The sequence below is a fragment of the Plecotus auritus genome, assembly GCF_963455305.1.
Source record: "Plecotus auritus genome assembly, chromosome: 2".
NCBI classification, from domain to species: domain Eukaryota; kingdom Metazoa; phylum Chordata; class Mammalia; order Chiroptera; family Vespertilionidae; genus Plecotus; species Plecotus auritus.
In genome coordinates this window covers 185,779,395-185,803,722 of record NC_137771.1, presented here as the reverse complement: position 1 = coordinate 185,803,722, position 24,328 = coordinate 185,779,395, and the positions used below count along the sequence as shown (strand labels likewise).

Below are 24,328 nucleotides of genomic sequence, written 5' to 3'. Positions count from 1 at the left end.
TAATCCCACTTTTAGGAATATATCCCAAGAAACCAAAACACCTATCAGAAAGGATATATGCAACCCTATGTTCATAGCAGCACAATTCACCATAGCTAAGATTCGGAAACAGCCTAAATGCCCATCAGCAGATGAGTGGATTAAAAAACTATGGCACATCTACACAATGGAATACTATGCTGCTGTAAAAAAGAAATAACTCTTACCATTTACAACAGCATGGATGGACCTGGAGAGCATTATGCTAAGCAAAATAAGCCAGTCGGAGAAAGATAAATATCACATGATCTCACTCATTTGTGGAATATAATGAACAACATAAACTGATGAACAAAAATAGATCTGGAGACATAGAAGCATTGAACAGACCACCAAACCTCAGAGGGAAGGCAGGGGGGGTGGAAGTGGGGAGGGTAAATAATCAACCAAAGAACTTGTATGCATCCAGATAAGCATAACCAATGGTCATAGACACTAGGGGGGTGAGGGCATGTGCTGCGGGCGGGAGCGGACGGGGAGAGGTCAATGGGAGAAAAAGGAGCCATATGTAATACTTTCAATAATAAAGACTTTAATTTAAAAAAAAAATAAAGGAAATACTGCCTGGCCGGGGTGGCTCAGTGGTTGCGCATCGACCTATGGACCAGGAGGTTACCATTCGATTCCCAGTCAGGGCTCATGCCTGGGTTGTGGGCTTGATCCTTAGTTGAGGTTGTACAGGTGGCAGCCAATCAGTGATTCTTTCTCTTCATTGATGTTTCTCTCTCTCTCTCTCTCTCTCTCTCTCTCTCTCTCTCCCTTCCTCTCTGAAATCAATAAAAAAATATTTTTAAAAAAGGAAATACAGCCTTGGCCGGTTTGGCTCGATGGATGGAGTGTCGGCCTGCAGACTGGGGGGTTCCAGGATCGATTCCGGTCAAGGGCACATGCCCCGGTAGTGGGCTTGGTCCCCAGTGGGGGGCGTGCAGGAGGCAGCCGGTCGATGATTCTCTCTCATCATTGATGTTTCCATCTCTCTCTCCCTCTTCCTTCTTCTCTGAAATCAATAAAAATATATTTTCTTAAAAAAAGGAAATACAGTTGACCCTTGAACAATGCAGGGAGGTGGGGTGCTGACCTCCCACATAAATGAAAATCCATGTACAACTAACATACAGGGGAAAGAGGAACATGTCAAATGACACCATGGGAAGATCAGCAAAATCCAGACCGTGGGAAACTCTACAGTTTCTTCATCAAATATATCACAAGGGGAAAGTGGGGCGGGGAGGAAGAGCCTAAGGATGAAAAGAGATCTAAGAAACACATCCAACTTTGGCAAAGTAGGGACCTTATTTGGACCCCTGATTTTAAACAAAATAATTTTAAAAGTCAGAAATTGTGCAGTGACTAATATTTGGTAATATGAAGCAATTATTATAATTTTAAGTGTGATAATGGCATGGCTATGTTTAAAGAAGCATCTTTCCTTTTAGAGATAATTACTGAAATTCTTGCAGATAAAATTAAAAAGCACTTCACAAAATCACATGTACAGTATGATCCTAACTCTGATCAAGAAAAGATGTATAGAATATAGGCCTAGAAAAAAAGAGTGAAAGATAATATTAACAGTTGTCAATCTCTCTGTGTATCAGATATTATGCTACAGTAACAAATGACCCCCAAATATCAGGGACTTACAACAATACATGTTATTTCTCACTCATATTACATGTCCTTCACTGGGCTCTTCATTCCAAGACCCAGGACTTGGAAAAGTCCTTAACTAAAGTATGCCAGTCTTGTGACAGGAGAAAAAGGATGACTCTTAGCACTTTTGCTCAGAGGTGGTGCATGCCATTCATACCCACTCACACTGAGCTGACCAGGGTAAGTCTTGTGGCAAAATTTGTTGTCAAGGAAACAGTAATCCTCCCACAGAAAAATGGTCCCATAGCAATGGACAGCAAATGTGCTATATAAATAATATAAGGCACCCTACTTGCTAATAAGACTATGATAATTTTTAAATTTTGTTTATTTATATACTTTATATTTTATTTTTTTAATCCTTACCCAAAGAGTGAGGATATTTTTTCCATTGATTTTTAGAGTGGAAGTTGGGGAGGGAGAGAGAGAGAGAGAAACATCGATGTGTGAGAGACACATCAATTGGTTGCCTCCCACACTCACCCCGACTCGGGGCAGGGATTGAACCTGCAACCCAGGTACGTGCCCTTAATTAGGAATTGAACCCTCAACCCTCTGGTCTGCAGGCCAGCACTCTAACCACTAAGCAATGCTGGCCAAGGCTATTTATGTACTTTTGAAATCTTCCAACATGAATAAGTAACACCATTGCAATGAAAATTAATTTGTAAAATTGATTGGCTTTTGTGTCTTATTTTTCAATTATCGTCATCCTCATAATATGAGCCCCCTGTGTATATATAGCCTTTTACAGCTTACAGAGCACTGTCATATGTGTTGTTATTTTAATATTCATTTTACAAATGAGGTGTCTCAAATGCATCAGTTCATTCCTATTCATTGTTCTCTGTAGCTTACTTTGAACAAGTCCAATCTCCTATCTCCCCTCCTGTCCACTGGGCCCCTTATAAGGTCAAGTTTTCAATGTTCTTGAGTTGATTAAGTAGCAGAAGATTGGAAAAAGGGAAGCACCCAGGGAGGGCTGGTCTGAAGATAGGTGAGAGTATAGACGGGCAGGCCTGCTGAGAAGACAGCTCTAGTTGCAGGACCTGGGGGTGGCAGGGTTGTGGGCCAGAAGGGTGGGGGTGGGCAAAGGACTTAGAGTGGACCATGTTGACTTAGGTTTTGCCTTTCACTCCAGAGCAATCTAAGGATACACATCCCTGGCTGTTTGGATCATTTCTAATTACAAAATATTGTCTTTCCATATCACATCACACCTTCCAATTGTCAGTTTAGAAAGCACTGACTGAGGGTCAATGCAACGTTGAAGAAAGCCTGAATTCTGCTTCAAACCACCCTGTCTGCTGGTCCCAACCACCTGCAGATCTGCTCCTCGCATGAGCAACTGTGGAAACAGTTGAGACTGAGAATTCTAACACCTGTTCAGTTGTTCGCAGATTTTCAGTTCAAAGAGTAAAAATACACAACTGAGACCAAGCCTCACCGAGCCCTCAGAACATGTAACCAGAGCGCTTTGTAGCCCTGCCCACAGAGATGTCGCTGGGGGCTGAAAGGGAACTCACTTATGTGGTAGCCTCCAGAGCAAAACAGCAGGTACGCCATGCCAGAGTTTGCGTGAGAAGAAGATGATGTGAAAACCAAATCGGTTTTCTAAATATGTAGACTATCTCTGAGAGGCCTCCTAAGAACCTGGTAACAGCGATTGCCTCTGGGGAGGGGACCTGGTGGCTGGGTTCAGGGTAAAGAGGAAGAATTACTTTTCACTGTTTACCTTTCTGTACCCCCTCAAATTATGTGCCATGAGGAGGAATTCGCTATTTAAAATAAAGTAACTTTCTCATGAGTAGAGGAAACACTGGAAGGGAACACATCAAAATGCTAACAGTGGTTATTGCAAATGCAGCTTTGGGAAGTTATCAATTTGTTTTTTAGACTTTTCTGTATAGACCAAGTTTTCTACATTGAGCATGAAGTTGCTTTTAAAATCAGAAATAAATACTGTCTTGCAATTCTCAAGTACACATTGAGATAATAAAATCTAAAAACAAAAACAAAACAAAAAAAAAACATAAAGAGAACCTACAATGTGCCAACCCCTTTATAGTAACTAAATCATTCACCCTCACAACACTATAAAGTAGATAGTTATTACCATTCCTGTTTTTATAGATGAGGAAAACAGACTCAGAGAAGTTAAGTCATTTCCTGAGAGATTTGTAAATAATAACAAGTAGAGCTAAAATTTGAAACTGTCTTATCTGGTTCCAGAAATGCATGTTTTTACATTATTTCAAGCTGCCTCCAGTCAACTAGTGTGTGCACAGGACGGCAGCTTTGCAGATGCCAAACATCATCAATTTGCACACCTCTCCGGAGAGCTAAACTGATCTAATCTGCCCAGATTGGGGAAGGGCTGGCCAGCAAGATGCCAATTCCTGCCCATGCTTGATGACTATTGATGAGCAAAGAAGTAGACCAGGAAGGAGAATCGAATCAAGTACCAAAGTTCACATTTGTAAGAAGCTTTGATCTAAATGTGTCTCCCCCCACTCAGAACCATGCATGCATCATTCATCCACGTGTCCATTTCCCAAATGTGTACTGAGCATCTACGTGCTAGGCTCTCAGCTAGTGCTGGGGCTACAGCGGTGAGCGGAAGGAGACACCAGTGCTCACCGAAGCTGTCAAACCAGTGGGAGACGTGAGCAGTAATCAAATCATCACACAGGTGTAAAGTTACTGCTGTGATAAATGTCCAGTGATCCCACTGCCTGAAACTGAAGCAAGTCCTACTTCTACCTCTCCAGCCGTACACAATCTGGCTCTAAGCTGTCACCTAGACTTTCCCTGCTGGAACCCCTCCACACTCAGACCTGTCTACTCACTTCTTCAAACATCCCTAAGCTTACCTATCCCAGTGCCTTTGCCATTCCCCAGCCCCAACCAGCTTCTCTCTCATCACTAGTTGCTAAAATCCTGTTCTCCTCAACTGGGCAAGTTTGATTCCAGGGTCCCACACATACAAAAAAGAACTCAAAATAGCTCCCTTCTTACAAGGAGGGAACCTTTAAGATTACCTCAAGAAGGAAGAAGTGAGTAGCATAACCATCACCTTATCTACACAGAGAGTTTTCTTCATTCAGGGTTAAATCCAGGACCAGTGGGCGGGCTCCAGCGAGTCTCTGAACCCCTCACAAACATTTGTTTGCACATGTGCCATTTTTTCTGGGAACTGAGTTTGCAAGAGACACCTTCTCACCTTTCTTTCTCTAGTATCCATCCACCTGAGCACAAAGCCGACACAAGAGGGAGAGCCAGGCTGAGAGGACCAGAGTCTTACACAGACTGTGCTTGAAGCCTTCCCTGCCTCTGGACATTTTTAATGCTGGGTCAATACTTGTTTAAGAAGAAAGAAGGAGAATAGAAGAAAAGGGAAGTGGCGGGGGGTAGTGAGGAGAAATCCCACCTATTTATGAAGTTCCTTCTCAGAAGCCACTCTTCCTTCATTGTTTCTCCCAATCTGGAGTCAATTCCTCCCTCCTCTGTGCTCCACTGGGCACTCACCTACCCTCTTGGGGAGCACCAATTACGTTTCTGCCTGTACTGTGGTCAAGCATCTCAAGGGAAGGTACTAGGCTATACTTATGTTTTTACTTCCAGCATCACCTAGCACAAAATCTTGCAAAAGGAGGGAAGGAGAGAGAGAGAGAGAAAGAAAATACTTTGCAGATGCCTAATATGTACAAAGATCTGTGGTAGAGACTTTCCCACCCATTATTTTACTTAACGAATAAATTGTATTTCTTACCTAATATATTTTAGCAAGTAATAATGAGATAGATATTAGTATTACCATTTGTACAGAGACTGAAATAGAGGATTCAGAGTTAAGTGTGTTGCCCAAGTTCACACAGCTGGTGGGTGGTAGAGATAATACTGAGATCAGCTAGCTAACTTCACACGGGGCATTACACTGCCTGTGACTGTTGCATTGTTGAGCTAACACAATTTCAGGAGAGTCTGAAGAGGCCTTATGAGGACAAGGATGAGTGGGGATCTCCAAATTGCCTACATTCCCCCCCAAAATGTGCCTCCATAAGCACTTTTAAATGTTCGGGGTGTAAGGCAGCATCGTGTGATCCTAACCAATGGCTGGGAAGCTGCTGATGCACAGGGCAGTCAAGGGGACAAGAAATTGGTTTGTTTAAAAATAATATTTTTTTTCTTTTTCATATTCAAGATTGTTTAAGACATTAGGGCATATTTTCTATCTCAGCCTGTCCCAGTGGCACATGAACTTGTTTATTAAAGCTGAGCAATGACAGCTAATGGCAACAGACAACCAACTTCCTGTTTGGGGAACATGTGAGCATAAGTTACAGCCAGGCACCTGACGCTCAAACAAGGAGACTAAAAATACAATCAAAGAAAACCACTTGAGATATGGCTGCAGTTCCCATGAGAAGTGTCTGCCTCAAAGAGAATGCACCCCTGCCCTCTTCACCACCCCTCCTCTGCTTCCCTTCATGCTCACCACAAAGAGGTTCCTTCAAATCCACTCCAGAATAACTGAAGTCCTCTTCTGGTCCAAAGGATGTGTAAAGACATTGATATTCTTACCCTTAAGCCCCAACAAATCAGTGTATGTGAAGACTTTATAAGCTGAATTTTAATAAAATTCAAATGTACTTGAAAGTGTTTCTGAATTCATTGTAAATTTTTGTCACCATTTTTCTTCTCAGACAATAGATACTAAAAGTAAAGCTAATCTCCTGTCAGTTCTGTGTTGGTGTTAAAGAGGGATCTTCATATTTAAAAATTATAAAATACCACTTATCCTATCTTCCATCCTTTATCTTTACCTCTCCCTCTCTCTCAGGTGGTGCACCCACCTCAGCCTCTGTCAGAATGTGCTCCCCAACACCATAGATGCCCTTTGCTCCCTTAAGACTTTCAATCCTTTGTCTAGACTTGGCTGAGAGGTCTGTGGTTCCTGGAAGCTGTATAGGGTAGGTAGGAAAGACAGAAGCTAAGACTTGCAAATGGTCCACTCACTAAGGTGGGGCTGGTGCCAAGGGACTGAGGCAACTACAGAGGTGACTTGACCCAGAATAGGAATCAGAGAAAAAGAAAAGGGGGCAGTGCCCAAGGTTGTAGCAACATGGATTTTCATTACAACTAAAACTCCCCCATCCCACTTCCTGAATTCCACAACCAATGGGCAGCAACCAGGCATCCCAGGCTTACTTACCCGGGAAGGATGGTGGGGTAGACAACAGAAGACAACTTCAACTTTGAGTTTCTAATACACTTTCAGAACTTAAACTATAAAAATAGTTTGAAACATCAATTAGTGGTAATATCTGGGTCCTTTGAGTTTCAAAAGCCAGAATCCTAAGTTATAAAGTTTATGCCAAAACAGTAGAAGTAGAAGTGTGGAAGATAATGTAAGTCAGCTTTTCCCACGTGGGAGGAGTTAACAATTCCCAGACCCAGATGAGAGGGGAGAAAGAGTCTAGTAATAGAGTGAGAAACAGGTGTGGGTCCCTGACATGATGTCCTGTCTCCCAACTCAGGCCAAAATTCCAGAGTTAGGGGGATGCTGAAAGCCCCCTAAAGGTTGTGGATCTTAGGATAAAAGAATGTACATCTCCACTGCTGAGATGAAATCAGAAATGCAGCAGTACCACATAGCTGCAGCAGAAGAGAAACTGGAGTGTGCTGTTTCTAGACGAAAAAGGCCTATGGTAGTCGCTCCAGATTAGCACAGGAGAATAAATGGAAGTTCCTTGGGTGTCCCTGAGAAGGGCTCAGAAGTAGCTGAGAGGATTGGCAGACCCAAAGAAGCCTTACAAAAGGACAAAGAGAATACCAAGTGATCAATAAGAACTGATGGCCAGAACCAGGTGGGACTAAGGACTTTTCATTGATGCCAATGGGGAAGGGGTCAATGACCAGAGACTGATGGGAACACAGATACTCCAGCATGGACCAATAATAGAAATGACCATGGTAAGCCTGGGCCAAATGCCTCTTTCTATGCTGTCCTGGCACTATGTAAATGCCCCCGGAAATATAGAAGTGACCCGAATCCTGAATTGATTGAGTTTTCCAGAAGTGAGATGTAATTAAGTTAACTACAATTTCTGCTGCTGGTACAAGGGGAAGCTCAGGATAATGATTAAATTCAATGTTAGAAAAATAATAGGTTAAATCACACATTTTTTGCATACCTGAGTTTTGTAGCCTAAGAGTTGGACCCTCTGTACTAATTAGAACTCAAGAACAATATGAAATTCGAAAACAGGCTAAGTTCATCCATGGCGACAGAGGCTAGAGCAGTAGTTCCCCTTGGGGAGTCCTGCTTGGGGGGAAGGAACAAGAAAGCTATCTGGGAGGCCAGAATGTTCTAGATCAGGGTGGTGGTTACATGATTGTACACACATGTAAAAAAATCATCAAACTGTACTCTTAGATTTCTGTTTTTTATTTAATGTAAGTTATACCTAAAAATAAAAAGAAGCAAACATTGAGATCAAACACAGAAATGTAAAGTTAACAGAGACATTGTGGGCAGCAGTAGGCTCACTGTGGGGACACCTGGACAGCCCAAGAGTCCAAGGTTCCCCAGAGGGAATCGGGCCTGAAGGGTAGCAGCTGTGCCAGTTGTGCCTCCTGACACACTCCCACCGAGCACCACTGGTTCCCATTGGGCAGCCCTCTCTGAAGGCCCCACTGCCTTCAGGATCATGGCTTCTCTCAGGCCTCGCCCTGAGGGGTGGTTTGCGTAGTGGAGAACACACAGGCTACACATCAGCAGACAGGAGTTCACTCAGGCTCTTATCTCACCGGCCATGAAACCTGGAGCATTTACTTAATATTGCTGAATCTTATTTCCCTCATCCATAGGTTGGAGGTAAAAACACTTATCTCGGGTTAAATAAGATAGTATAGGCAAAAGAGTTGTCACAGTGAATGCTCTAAAAAGGGCAACTGTCACTGCTATGTGGACTGAGGAGATTAACCCTGATTGCTCAACACTCACAGTAGCCACATGGCAACGTTGGTTGACAAAGTGTGTGTGGGAGAGGGTGTATCGGATAGGTAACAGGTTGATTCTATCTTGATGATGGTTAAGAAATAGTTGGGCTGGTTTCTTGCCTAAATTAACTGGCTATTCCAATGTTAATAAATCTAGGTGTCCCTGTCAATGACAAGAGAAGTTCATCTGTATCTTACAGTAATGGGACCTACTTTTTGCTAGGTGCTTGGCACTTAGCTGGTACTTAAAAATGAAGCAATTAATAGTATTAGCCTGTGGACTACTTCCTCCTCTACTCACCCACAACATTTCCAAGAGCCAGGATTGGCTTCTTAGCGTCCTCTTAAAGGAGGTAAGGTAATTTTTGTTGGGGTCTTGATTAGTTTCTGAGGTCGTCTTCAGCTAGTAATGAATAAGAGCAACACATGTATTCATTGACTCAACAAATATTTATGTACTGTATTCTCGGTATCGAGGAAGCCAAGAAGTCAACACAGCCCATCGGCCACTGACCACATGGCTTCCTCATCCATATAGGTTTCACCATCATTGATCCTGTCATCAGCAAAAGAAATATGAAAATAAGCAATGCCAGGACCTTCACCAAAGTCTCCACAAACAGCTACCATGATGAAAATTATGTCACCACTTCAGAGGGCGTTGTGGAGGCACTGCATGGGGCTTCTCAGGCCCAGGCCAGGTGACCAGGCTCCCACTCCAGCATCCCTCTTTCTTTTCTCATGGCCCTTGGGACTCAGCCTGATCTCCTTTTTTCTTCTAAGCTCCTTCTTCTAACCAGCTGCTCTGTATCTTAGGGATCAAAACTAAATGGAAGCTGAGTATGGTCTCCCTGACATCACATCTTCTTGCTGCCCTGCAAATAAGCTCAAACGCCCTTATTATTTTACACTTGATCTTAGCCAAAAGGCTGAGAAGCAATACAAACGCCCTTATTATTTTTTTAGTGTTTTTATAATATTTTTAATTTATTTTATTTATTTATTTTAAAATATATTTTATTGACTTTTTACAGAGAGGAAGGGAGAGGGATAGAGAGTTAGAAACATCAATGAAAGAGAAACATCTATCAGCTGCCTCCTGCACACCCCTTACTGGGTATGTGCCCGAAACCAAGGTACATGCCCTTGACCGGAATCGAATCTGGGACCTTTCAGTGTACAGGCTGACGCTCTATCCACTGAGCCAAACTGGTTAGGGCAAATTTATTTTAGAGAGAGGAAGGCAGGGAGAGAGAGAGAGAGAGACATCATTGTGAGAGAGAAACATGGATCGGCTGCCTCCCGCATGTGCCCCAGCCAGGGATCGAACCCGAAACCCTGGTAAGTGCCCTGGCCTGAAATTGAACCCACAGCTTTTTGGTGTATGGGACAGACATTCCAACCAACTGAGCTACACCAGCCAGGGCTCTTTTATTAATGACTTTTAAATAGTAAACTTGGCAAAGTTCCCCAAGATTGAAAATGTTTTTACCAAGTTCTTATAGTCATTGTCCCAGGTCTATAGTTTCTGACTACCTTGCTTATTTGGGACTCATAAGCCTGAAGGTCCAGTTAAGGCAAGGAGGCCCTTTGCTTCTCTGAAGCCTAGTTGGGTGATGTTTATCTCACAATCCCTGCCTCAAATGTGAACAGGGCACTTTGTCCTTTCCCCTTAGGGCTTCTCTTACTTTCACCTTCCCCAAAGCTACTTAGAGAAAATAATTTCTCCCCATAGCTGGCCAATACATTATGGTCAGATTACTGAAAAATTCCTCTAGTGGGCAGATCATTCAGTACCTGCCACACTCAAAGATTCCTCCTAAAAGAAAGATACTATCCCACCCCTGCCATAGCTGATTGGACCAATGGGCCCCTGATCCAAGGACCATCAGTCTGTTAACAGGCCAGCAACTCATGAAGTTGTCTCATATGAAAAGCTCTTTTCAAACAGCAAACGTGGTGATCGTCTGGGTCAACAGACTTCTCTCTTTCTGTATGGGAGAGAAGCAATCAATACATAACAGAAAGACGCCTGAAAAGAGAAGCAGAAAATGAGGGAGAGGCTGAGTCACATCAAAGGTATGAAAGTTAAGCCTTAACCCGTTTGGCTCAGTGGATAGAGCGTCAGCCTGCAAATTGAAGGGTCCCAGGTTCGATTCCAGTCAAGGGCATGTACCTTGGTTGCGGGCACATCCCCAGTAGGGGGTGTGCAGGAGGCAGCTGATCAATGTTTCTCTCTCATCGATATTTCTAACTCTCTATCCCTCTTCCTTCCTCTCTGTAAAAAAATCAATAAAATATATTAAAAAAATAAAGGTATGAAAGTTAAGAAACCTTTACTACTGGATGGGTGAAGAACACCAAGATAATTGGACTCCCATTGATTTCAGCTTCGGTGGATGTTCTAAAATGACAAGATAAAATGCCAACTCTAACACACTTTTCTCTATCTGTAATTCTGAGTTACTGAAACTACAGCACAGTCCAGTTCATTGTACTATTCATGTATCAGATGAATGTGATAAAATAAAACTTTAAATAATGGTTTCTTATCATCCTAATTCAGGAAAAAAAAAAAAGATCTAGGGATGGTTTCGGGAAATGTTTCCATAGTTCAGTGTCAGCTTATTTTATCCAAGGCAAAAAAACAAAATAAAAAAAAAAAACTGTCCAAAATAAGGTAAAAGTAACACACATGATGGGAAGAAACCTCTATTTAATATCTATTACATATCAGGTACTTTACAAATATCACCTCATTTAATCCTCATAATAACTCTCCCTGGTAAGGCAGCTATTCTTATCATCCTAATTTTACAAATGAGAAAAAGAGGCTTAAAAAATCTAAGTAACTTGTCCACAGCCACACAGCAAATAAGTGACTAAATAGGAATTTAAACCCAGGTTCTTATCATCAAAGCCCATGTTCTTTCCACTCTGCCACTCTGTCTTATAAGAAACCATTATAGATAATAGTATATTTCATGTCTAAAGAGACCCCACCAGCATTATACAGCCATTGCAAGAACAGGCAGCTCTATACATACTGACCTGTAACAATCTCCAAAATATACTGTGAAGCCAAAAAAAGAAAGAAAGAAAAAAAAAAAAACCAAGATGCAAAACCACGTATATAGTCTGCTAACATTTGTATTTCAAAAATGGAGGCCATGAGTGAGAGTGATCCGCACATATACACTGGTATGTGCGTGGAATAAAAAGGACAGTGAGACTGCAAACAGCAAAGAAATGTTTCACTGTCTCCCCTTTTGTGTTTCTGAATCTGGAACAGAGATATGTTTTATCCATCCAAAAATTAATAAATTTTTAAAACCACAAAGTCATTTCAACAACCTAGGAACTTCTATCCCTTATGGTACCTTCAAGTATGAAAATATTCCCAGTTTTCTATGGCTGAGACTTCAAAGCAAAGTCTAGAAGCAAGAGAAATCAGAAAGTGGGTTAACTAGATATCCAGAAGCCCACAGCACTCTTCTTGTATTTTCATAAAAATTAACACTTATAGGAAAATGGCCGCAGAGAGAAATTTATCATTTTTTTTTTTTTGCCTGAAAAGTGAACAAGATTTGGAAAGATCTGAGGGGAAGGATTACCAGAAAAGGGGAATCAACAATAAACAGAGCTTGCCCTCTCTCTCATTTGTCTCTGACCTCCTCTCCCACCTTGCTCATTAAATCTAAACTCTCCACTGAAGCTCACCACTTGGGAGAAAATGAAAAGAAGAGGAAGAAGACAAAGAAGAAAAAAACAACTTTATACCGAAATAATTTCCAGATATATAAAAGATTTAAATATCAAAGCTGTAAATGAAACAAAACTAAATGAAATTATAAGTGATTAAGTATATAATCACACAACGGGAAAGATCTTTTTTTTTTTTCTTTTTTTTTTTAATATATTTTATTGATTTTTTACAGAGAGGAAGGAAGAGGGATAGAGAGTTAGAAACATCGATGAGAGAGAAACATCGATCAGCTGCCTCCTGCACACCTCCCACTGGGGATATGCCCACAACCAAGTTACGTGCCCTTGACCGGAATCGAACCTGGGACCTTTCAGTCCGCAGGCTGACGCTCTATCCACTGAGCCAAACCGGTTTTGGCAAGGGAAAGATCTTTTTAAACATGCACACCAATGGCACAAATCATCAAGTAAATGATCAATAGGTTCAACTCAACACCAGTTTTAAACTTTTCTACATAAAAAGCTATAACTAAAATTATGAGTTAAATGACCAATGGGAAATATTTGCAATGTTATTATGAAAGATTAAAGTGTTTACTATCTAAAGAGTTCTCATAGCTTCTTGAAAAACTATCCAAAACTGAAAGGAGAACAAGAAACAGAAGCATAAACTCCATCCTCAATGAAACCAGTAGACACAGTAACCCCAAACCACAAACTATGAAGACTGGTGAGTGACTTTGCTGAGAGGACCTATAGAGGAACCAATTTGTCCCTCAGAACCCAAAAAAGCAGGAATATTAAAGACCCAAGGAGCCAGAAAGGGTAGGTGGGGGCTGATAAAATGATGTCAGTTTAAGAAGTTAAGCCTCCTGGTTTTTCTCCTCACCTAACAACTCCCACTCTCACTCCCCCTGGACAAGAAGACTTATCCTCAGGAAAAACCACATCAGAGAGGTTCTAGACTCAGGAATACAGAAACATGACTTAACATAAGGAGGTTAAGTAAAGATTTGCACATACAGCCACACTTACACACCCAGTCAAGAACACATGTAGCTATCATTTATCGCCTAGGCAGGAGAATGAAGATCCTTATCTGGGGAAAATGAACAATCCTAGGAACAGTCCAACAGATATTGACATTTAGTGATCTCCAATTTAAAAAACTGGCAGGTCACCTGATAACCCTGGTAAAACTCTTTAGTCTTCTATCGTCCCATCCTTCTTCATGTGCACTGAGCTTCAAACCACAAAGCATGTTAAGGCTTCAATCTTAAAGATGAACAGCCAAGGATCAAATCATCAAAAGGATATTTGAAGAAACCCTCTCTTGTGGTTGGATGGTGCCCCCTCAAAAAAGATATGTGCATGTCATAATCCCCAAAACCTATAAATATTGCCTTATATGACAAAATAGTATGATTAAGTTGAAGAACTTAGGAGGAGCTTATCTGGTGGCTTCTAAATGCAATCACGTGTGTCTTTATAAAATACAGACACACAAAAGAGAAGACACACAGAAGAGGGGAAGGCAATGGGACCATGAATGCAGAGATTAGAGTGGTGTGGCCACAATGAAGGGATGCCAGCAGCCAGCAGAAACTGGAAGAGGCAAAGAACAGATTCTTCCTCTAGAGTCTCCAAAAGGAGGATAGCCCTGCTGACCCTTTGATTTTGAACGTCTGGCCTCCAGAATTGTGAGAGAATAAATTTCTATTGTTTTAAGGCACCCAGTTTGTGGTAATTTGTTATGGTAGCAACATAACAGAAAATTGATATACCCTCTAAGATAAAAGTTGGAGACCTAAGCAAGCAAGCTGCTATATTGTCTCAAAATAGGAGGGGATTGTAGGTAATTTTACATTCCTTTTGTTTGTATGCATTTCTGATTTTTCTGAAATGAATTTTAATGTTATTGCAATTTAAGATTATTAAAAACTGCATTTTAAAATAAAGTAAAATCTATCTCCTTAGCCTATCATCATACAGGAACTCCCTTCAACCAGTGGGAAACCAGGGGGTGTGGTTACTAGCCCCAACTTTGTCACTCACGGCACATAGTAAGTGGTCAAAAATTTGTATTCATTGAGCATCTATTTTGGTGTCAGATGCTATACTTGAAGCCATGAATGCTATTACTATATTATTGTCAGTGTTACCTGTCCATCTTTAGATGTCAGCAATCCTCTCTGGGCCCTAGGAAAGGAGGTTAGCATGAAGATGGCAATGGCAGCTGTGGCTGGATTGAATAATGGTGAATGGGGTGATTCTGCTCAAGGTTCTTGGCCATTTGCGGGGAGGTGCTGCAGCGGGGGCATGTGCTACCTTTTAATAGAAGGCTCAGAAAGAGCATAAAAGCTGTACTAGATAGAGGCCTCTTCATGACATGGGAGGAACTTTCCCCCCAGTCAGATTGTTGGAGTGCTGGGTGGAGGCGATGAGGTGAGGGTACTGAGCATCAAGTTGCTGAACTCCTCCTCCACATAACGAGAGGTGTTTTCCTAACAATCAGAAGCCTGGGTGTGTAAGCAGGTAAGGACAGAGAGCAGGTGAGGGACTGGGGGTGTGGGTAGTAACTAACTTGGAGATACCACCAGGTGAGGTATCTCCAAAAATACTTGTTGGAAGTATTTTTCTCTGTATCTTTAAAGTTCTCTGAGGTAAATGAGACAATAAAATTGGCTGCACTGCAGCAAGCCATTCCTCAGAATTCATCAGTGCTGTTTCGTGGCTGATTTTGCTCCCTCTTTCCCCTCTTTCTTCCTTGCTGGTTTCATAAACCCTGCACAGTTCCCAGCCTCAGCCAAGATAATTCCACTACCCATGTTCTTGACCCTGGACTCCTCATTCCTTCCCTTCCCAGACTTTGTTTTCTGTTCCTCTCAATTGCTGACCTAGTGATGATCCAAAAGGATGTCACCACCTAAAGTCCCAAACCATGGACAAGATCTGACCTGGCCTGTCCCTGGATTTATCATAAAAATCATCTTCAGCCCTAGCCGGTTTGGCTCAGTGGATAGAGCGTCGACCTGCGGGCCAAAGGGTCCCGGGTTTGATTCCAGTCAAGGGCATGTACCACGGTTGCAGGCTCCTCCCCTGCCCAGGCCCTGGGTGCAGGAAGCAACCAAGCAACGTGTTTCTCTCACATCAATGTTTCTCTCTGTCTTTCCCTCTCTCTTCCATTCCCTCTAAAAATCAATGGAAAAATATCCTTGGGTGAGGCTCTAAAAAAAGAAAAAAGAAAAAAAATCATCTTCAGTGAGATGAACTCTGCTGTAATCCAATGGAACCAAGTTCAAAGTGTAATCTTAGACCTAGGCAAAGTTGGTTACCTGGGGATAGGAACCCTGTGATAATTGTGGATACAATTGACATCATCTATAGATCTAATTATTCTATGAATTAAACATAGAAACAAACATAGCCAAATGGATTGAAACAAACATAGCCAAATGCCAACAATGAAACTTAATTCTAAGGGTTCTCTATCTCATCTTCTTTTATACCCCTCATGAGAGGTGCTCTTCTTTCACACCCACCACAAAGTGCTGACCAGTCAAGGTTCTGCTTTCCCCAGAATCTACACACCCCTCCTCAAGAGGCTGCATGGTTTGGTGGCAAGCATGTTGGCCTATGGACTCAGAGAGCCCAGGGCTCAAATCCTAGACTTGTCTTATTATCCGCAATTTGCCTTACTTTCCCCACACAAAAAGTTGTGCTAAGGCTTAGAAGTTAAGTATATGAACTGGTGACTTCAGGCCCTGGCTCCAACTGGGCTTCTGTAAATTATAGTCATTGATCCTGGAGTCAGGAACCAAGTGTAGGTATTAGGCACCTTGGTTTCATCGCATTAAGGAGTCACTGCCTCATCTCACCAAAGAAGCATCTTCTGACTTTCAAGTAAGCACAGGCCCAGCTAATTATGCGTGTGTGTCCCAGGTACAGGCCTGGGAGCCAGTCCAGGCAGGTCTCTGGGGAACCATGCAGAAGAGAGCACTGAGCCTGTTTGTTCACTCACCTGGAAGAGGTTAGCAGCTTCCAGGACCCGCTGGACGTTCTGCTTGGTGATCAGTGCCTTGCTGGTGTAGGTGTAGTCCAGGAGAGTGTGCATGGTCTCAGCATCAACTCCTTTGATAATGATCCTCTTCTCATACTTTTCCTTTAAGTCATTGCAGAACATGGCCCTGAAGGAGGGACATGAGAATGTGAGTCCCACTGTGACCCTTGGTTCCAGGACTTTAAAGACCCCCTTCAGACCTGTCTGCCCCTGGAACAGATAAACAAAGTCATGCGGATGGGATCCTAATCTAATAGGATTGGTGTCATTATCAAAAGAGGAAGAGAGACCAAAACTCTCTCTCTGCCATGTGAGCACACAGTGGGCATCCATAAGCCTGGATGGGAGTCTTCACAGAAACAGACCATGCTGGCTGGCACCATGATCTTGGACTCCTAGCCTCTAAGTTATGAGAACAGGTACCACTATCTTCCAGCCACATCACTGAAATGGAAAGGTCCCAAAGTGGAGCCCTGGTGATGGAATGTGCATCCCAAAACTGGAAATCACTCATCAGCTCAAATTACTTGACTAGCCTACTTTTGAACCTTTTATTTTAGTTAATGAGATCTTCTCCCTCGGGTTCCCTCTGTCCTTCTTCCTCCATCCTTATCAATAATAATCCCCTACCCTTCTCTCCTCCCTCCTCTTCTCTCTTTCCTTCCCTCTTTCTTTCTTTTCCCCCCTTTTATTATTTTTTATTTTTTTGTTAATCTTCACCCAAGGATTTTTCCATTGATTTTTAGAGAGAGTGGAAGACAAAGAGAAACATTGATGTGAGAGAAACACATTGGTTGGTTGCTTCCTGCACGAGCCCCGACCAGGGCCCGGGCCAGGGAGGAGCCTACAACCGAGGTACGTGCCCTTGATGGGAATCGAACCAAGGACCCTTTGGTCCGCAGGCGGATGCTCTATCCACTGAGCCAAAGCAGCTAGGGCTTTCCTTTCCTCTTTCTCCTCACAGAATATGATCATATGAAAAAAAGAGCAGATGTGAATTCTGAAATGTTAACAAACCCCAGCCTGGAACCAGAGGTGCAGTGATGTCATTTGGACCGATGGCCACTCTCTTCAGCCATAAATCCTCTTGGCCAGAGGGGCACAGAGCTGTCTACAGAAGCAGACACCTTTTAAAGTGATGTCACGTAGGACTTACCTTGCTGCCTCCTGATTCCATAAAGAACCCTGCCATCAAAGCAACCACACAATTCCTTCCCAGCTCAGCCTGTCTTCCCCAGAGGCATTGGACAAGCTCACTCCCCAAGCCTCCTCTATTTGAGTTTGTAGAGCAGCACAGCCCAATAGAAACATAATGAGAACCATATGTGCCATTTTAAATTTTCCAGTAATTTTATTTTTTAAAGTAAAAAGAAGTAACATTAATTTTAATATCCTTTATTTAATATACCTCAAATATTATCATTTCAACATGCAATAAATATTTTTAAATTATTAATGAGATAATTTACATTCTTTTTTTTTCATATTAAGTCTTCAAAATCCTTCCTGTATATTTTATATTTATAATACATCTCAATTCAGACCAGCCATGATACAAATGCTTAGTGGCCACATGTGACTAGTGGCTACAGTATTAGATGGTGCAGCTATAGAGCATCAATCATGAACTCTAGGGTTGAGACACCCAGATCTGCAATCATGTCAGAGGGCAAAGTGAGTGTCACCCACATGAGTGCCATGTACATGAATATGTGAGAAACAGGACATTTAACAGGAAAGGGTGGGCAGTGATGATGAGGTCAAATGAAGGGTCTTATCACTGAGGCAACATATTGCCAGAGTCCCACCAAGGTGAAATTTAGAAATGCTACTTCACCTAGAATGTGGTTTTAAGATTAGTGAAAGTTGAATTTCATTGAATCTGTATAATCTCAAAAAATTCAATGAAAACTGGAAAAGTCTAATAGGGCGATGTTTTAATATTAAATGAGGTAGATATGAAAATTATCTAATTCAGTGCCTTGCACTCTGAAGGGCTCTTAAAGGAAGCCTTTCCCATGTGACACAATTACTGGGGTCATCTGGACTCTTGATCTGGCTGTCACCCAGACCCAGCTTCTGAATTCTCTCTTGGACTCAGTCACTAAATAATATTTTGCCCCAGCTCAGCCCATACCTAACTGGGTCCCCCAGGAGCCAACCTTTGTGAACTAGTGATGTTTTAGGGGCATGAGGGGAGTAGGACTGGGGAGAGGAGGAGAACAAGCAAGACAAACGTTGTATAGAAAGTCATCTTATTTTTTAATATGTTTTTATTGATTTTAGAGAGAGAGGAAGGGAGAGGGATAGAGAGATAGAAACATCAATGAGAGAGGTGTCGATCAGCTGCTTCCTACAAGTCCCCCTTCCCCCCAATTACAGATTGAGCCTGAAACCTGCGCATGTGCCCTGACTGAGAATCGAACTGGGGACCTCTTGGTTCATGGGTTGACACTCAACTACTGAGCCACACCAGCTGGGCTAGAAAGTCATTTTATTCTGCAGGGAACCACTGAAGAATACTCTCCAGAGCTGTTCCAACAAGAGGCAGAGAAGCTGGATGAACTGTGCTATACCAGCACCTGCTGGCAGTCTCAATTGAGGAGGTAAATTCTCAGCACTTCTGGTTTTCAGTGGCTGAGTGTTCATGTGCACAAGCAAAGGGGCTCTGGGAGCCTTGGGAGGGTGGAGAGAAGACTGCAGTAGTGGCTGTTAGCAGGTGGAGAGGGGGCTGTGGTCTGGTCCAGGCTCTAATGCTAACTCACTGTGCGACTTTGTACAAGTGAGCCAACCTCAGTTTCCTCCTCTGTGACATCCTATCTAATAAAAGAGTACTATGCAAATTAACCATCACTCTGCTACACCCACAAGCCACGCCCACTAGCCATGACCACTAGCCAGTCAGGAGTGAGTATGCAAATTAACCCAAACCAAGATGGCTGCAGCCACCGAGAGAAAAGGAGGGAGGCTTGGGTTTCCCCAGCGATGGAGGAAGCCAAGCTTTCCACACACCCTGGCTGGCCCAGGCCTCTGCATAAGGCTACAAAGTTTCAATTATAGAAGGTAAATAAATCCCAACAGAAATGGCTGCCGCCACGGAGGGAGCAGAAGGCTTGGCTCCGCTCCAGGCTACAAAGTTTCAATTGTAGGAGATAAATAAATCCCAGATACCAGGGCCTCCGCTTGGGTCGCCCAGGGGCGTGGCTGGCCTGCAAACCACCACAGGCCCCTCGCCCAGGCCGCCCCATACCCCAAGGAAACCCCCACCCTGATACTGGATGTAGAGGGCTGCCTGGGAAGGCACATGGGCATTTCTTTAAGTTGTTGTCAGCTGAGCCCGAGGCGACTGGCAGAGCTGCGTCTAGGTTACGCCCTCCCCAAGAAGGTGGGGGGCGTTATTAGTACTGACTTTTTACCTTTGTCCAGGTGCCAGGGAGCGGGCTTTGATATGTAAATCCAGGCAAGCACCAGGAATACTAGGGCCTATTCAAGAATGCAAATAAGCTCCTTTGATCCTAAGTTTTGGTGATACTTCCTGGTATTTGGGGGTATAAAATAAATGTGCTGCGTGGGCTCCGGGGTCCCTGCCTCTCCATCAGAGAGGATGGCGTCCCACCTGGCTCCCAGCTTTGTTTCTATCTTTCTATCTGGTCTCTTTCTTTCTTTTATTTCTTAATCCCCAGCTCCTCCACTCAGGAACCAGACCTGTTCCTTTTCCGTGCTGGACGCGGAAAAGAGAGAACACCTCTACAACTGGACACCCTTCAGGGCAAACCAGCTGGCCACCACCCATGCACCAGGCCTCTATCCTATCTAGTAAAAGAGTAATATGCAGATTGACCATCACTCCAACACACAAGATGGCTGCCCCCATGTGGTCAAAGATCCTGCCCCCATGTGGACACAAGATGGCCACCACAAGATGGCCAGCAGGGGAGGACAGTTGGGAGGGACCAGGCATGCAAGGGAGGGCAGTTGGGGGTGATCAAGCCTGCAGGGGAGGGCAGTTAGGGGTGACCAGGCCAGGAGAGGAGGGAAGTTGGGGGCAAACAGGCTGGCAGGGGAGCAGTTAGACATCAATCAGGCTGGAAGGGGAGTGGTTAGGGGGTGATCAGGCTGGCAGGCAAAAGTGGTTTAGGGGCAATCAGGAAGGCAGGCAGGTGAGCAGTTGGGAGCCAGCAGTCCTGGATTGTGAGAGGGATGTCCGACTGCCCGTTTAGGGTGGGATCGGGCCTAAACAGGCAGTCGGACATCCCTCGAGGGGTCCCAGATTGGAGAGGGTGCAGGCTGGGCTGAGGGACACCCCCCCCCCATGCACGAATTTCGTGCACCGGGCCTCTAGTGGTTACAAATAGTCCCTATGCCAGAGACTTGTTAGAAAGAATAAGTAAGATAATGTACACAAAGTAACCAACACTCACTAAGGGAAAGCATTTTGGACCAGATGAGAGGATTCTTGGCAGGCTGGTGAGGGATTCTTGGGGTAGGTGGGTCAATCACATTCTGGCTTACAGCCCTCGATGCCCAAGTCCAGGCCAGTAAGTGGGTGTCAGTCATTGCACTGCTGCCCACCACCCATCCAGAGTAGAGTTTGGTACAGGCTGCACACAAACTGGTCTAGAAACATAAGCTTGGTGTCAGGCACATAGAATCTCAATAGATGTTCCTAGAAGAGAGAGGAAGGAAGTGCCCTAAAAATAGTCCCTCTCTTGCCTGCTCTAGCTCCCAAGGAGCATTTCTCTGCTCTCCTCTGAGACTTTTTCACTGATTTTCTGCCACTTAAATACATTCTCCTGGGCCACAAGCATCAGGCCGAACATAGATAAGGCCAAACTAAGGAAAAATTTATGTATTTCTCATGGACCAAACTCTGTGGCCTCTGCTGCTCTCCCAGGAGATCCATGGAAACACTTGGGCAAAGTTGGGACCCCATGAAATGTGCATAACCTGGGTAAGGTGGGCCACCCCTAAGTTTCCCTTTAATAACAATAATCTTTTACATTTACGTTTATAGCACTTTGTAGGGCAAACAACATTATTTTCTTTGAATATTACACCCATTTTATAGGTGATAGACTGAGGTAGAAGTTACGTAAATTGCCCAAGACATTATAGGTTGTCAGCAATAAAATGGGGGTCAGAACCTAGGACTCTGGGCTCTTCGTCTGGAGCTCAACAGGGCATGAAACCAAGAAAATCAGCAGGAGTTCAAGGTCATCTTTAGGGGTCAACCGAGTTTCAGCACTGAGTGAACCAGACCAAGCTTTGCTCTCTGAGAACACAGCTGAGTTAGTTGCTGACCATTTTCCCCTTAGCTTATACAGGATATAAATAAAAAATTTGTGCAATAAAAATACTTTCTAGCCAGACAATGACCAATTATCATGAGACTCTTGTAAAACAGAGGTAGCTATTAAAATCCTCATTTTACAGTAGAAACAGTCTTGTAGTAGGAAGCCAGTTGCCCAATACTTGAGTCAGCTCGGACCCCAAAATAGAGCTTGGGTGAGTGAGCTTATCTCCCACAACAGCCATGGCCCCAGGGCCATCCCAGGGCCCCAAACACTGCCTGGGTCACACTCCCCTCTGACCTCTGCAGGCCTCACTTCTTATCTCATCCAGATATCACCTCCTCAGAGTAGCCCTCACTGACACTGACCCCATCTAAAGAGTCACTCCCTAACATCTTTATCTCTTTTGCTTTTCTTCATAACTTTGTCATAACTTGAAGTTATATTACATATCTGTTTGTTAACTAGTTTAATTATTGTCTCCCAGTAGAATGTAAGCTGAGTGAAGACATGGGTGCCATGCTCACTACTGTATCCCTAGGGTTAGAACAGTGCCTGTAACCTAGTAGAAATTCAGTAAATATTCAGGGGGAAAATGAATAACTGAATAAATAAATTAATAAGTGAATTGGCCCCTTGAGTATGGCTCTTCCACAAAATACCACGGCCTGGGTGAGTCTATTTTGAAGAAGTGGCGTTAGAAGAAGTTTAAGTTTAAAAAATTTGGCTCTCAAAAGAAAATTCAATCGTTGTACTGTTGATATTTGGCTCTGTTGACTAATGAGTTTGCTGACCACTGCCCTAGCTGGTTTGGCTCAGTGGATAGAGCATCAGCCTGCAGACTGAAGGGTCCCGGGTTCGATTCCGGTCAAGGGCACGTGCTGGCGTTGCAAGCTCGATCGCCAGTATGGGGCGTGCCGTAGGCAGCCGATCAATTATTCTCTCTCATCATTGATGTTTCTATCTCTCTCTTCCTCTCCCTTCCTCTCTGAAATCAATAAAAATCTTTTTTTTAAAAAAATGAATGATTAAATGAATGAACTTGTCTTTCCTAGCCCCCGGTGTTTGATTGTGCCAGGAATCTGCACCTCCAAAAATGAGCAAACACCCTTTGAAGGATGAGACTGAGGGGGCCTGCCTTCTGTGCTCTCCACCCCCACAGAGAACTTGCATCATACCCTCAGGTCCAAGGCCTGGATCTTGAAGAAGACACGCCCACACTGGAACATTCCACTTACAACTTTGATGAGCTCTCCATGCTCCTGCAGTTCCTAAATGTCACCAGTTCAGAATTTTTCACCCAGCCCAAATGCCCTATGGCTCACCCTCCCCAGGCCTCCACACCTGCCTCTGAACTCTCTGCCTCCTGTACCTCTAACCCCACCACAGTCCTAAAAACCAATACCCACCTCCACCACCCCCACTATCTCATTCCTAGACTGGCTCCACCCGCGTTGCCCCCTGCTCTGTTCTTCTTCCAAGCCCTTTACCATCCCAGGGGAAATAACTCCTCTGCATCAGGGACATATCCTGGGTTGGAGTGGCTGTACCATTGTTTGCAAACTGAGACAAATTCTACTTAAGAATATGTGTCCTTATGTATACAAATGGTTAAAATTTTTTAATTAATGTGCTGCTTAATGAACACTATCGTTAAGAAAGGATTATTGGATATAAACCTAATGTGAAAAACGGATCAAAAGGGTTTTCACTGCAAAGAAAGCAAGGAGTCAGCAGATGCAAGGGTGACCTACCATGGATTGACATCATTGTCTATGATCTCAGCACCTCTAATCTGAAAGCTAGGACTATGAATTTTATTAAGCTCACCAAAACCCCACTCATAATTTGTTTGCAAACCAAAATTTAAGAACCATTGCCCTACAGAGAGATCACCTCACTTCCCAACACAAGGGCCCCTTGGCTCACCCTGAGAATGAGGGAATTAGACAAAGGTCCAGGTTCAAGGGAACAACGGACAGGGAACAGACATGCCCTTGAAAGCCCTGCCTCCCTGTGGATTGTCCCTTTTGTCTTCTGAGATTCACTCCTAAAATTTCACCAGGCCTAGGGCTGCATCACAAATTGTAGGGAGCGGGGAGCAAAGGGGTTCAGATGGAAGCAGACCTTGTCCTGGCCTCTTAAGTCTTTCTCTAGTTTGGCTGCATAAACAGAACCCCTGCAGCTTATATTCAAGTAACATAGTTCATTAGAGCTAGTTCTGAAACAGGATGACATGCCAAAGCCTTATTAGTAATAATGTGCAATTCTCTGTTCTTACTGCCTGTGCACATGCAAATTCCACACCCTTGGAGGGTGCCTTCAGAAAAGCATTTAAGGGTTCATGGCCATCTCTCTTTCATACACCAGAGACATGACTAACAGCACTCTGCCATCTCTCTCCAGGGTCTGGAGGCAGCTCCTTGAACCCCTGCTGCTGGCTGAGTCTTTGCTCCAAACTGAGAGAGGAGCTGGAACTCCAGAGCTGCCCCCATCTGACTCTAAACACCATTAGACCTCCAAAGAACTGCCTTCTGCCAAACTCCTTGCCCAACTTCACCATCCTTTAAGGACA

At 43.5% G+C, this 24,328-nt stretch overlaps 1 protein-coding gene across 1 annotated transcript in view; it reads right to left on the bottom strand.

Annotated features, from left to right (window-relative positions):
• The window catches only part of KLHL6 (kelch like family member 6), a 55,106-nt gene that overhangs the window by 16,097 nt on the left and 14,681 nt on the right, over nucleotides 1-24,328 (bottom strand). The window contains exon 2 of the mRNA XM_080655614.1: nucleotides 16,424-16,589. Within this exon, the coding sequence (XP_080511740.1) occupies nucleotides 16,424-16,589 (166 nt within the window). The remainder of the gene's footprint in view (nucleotides 1-16,423; nucleotides 16,590-24,328) is intronic.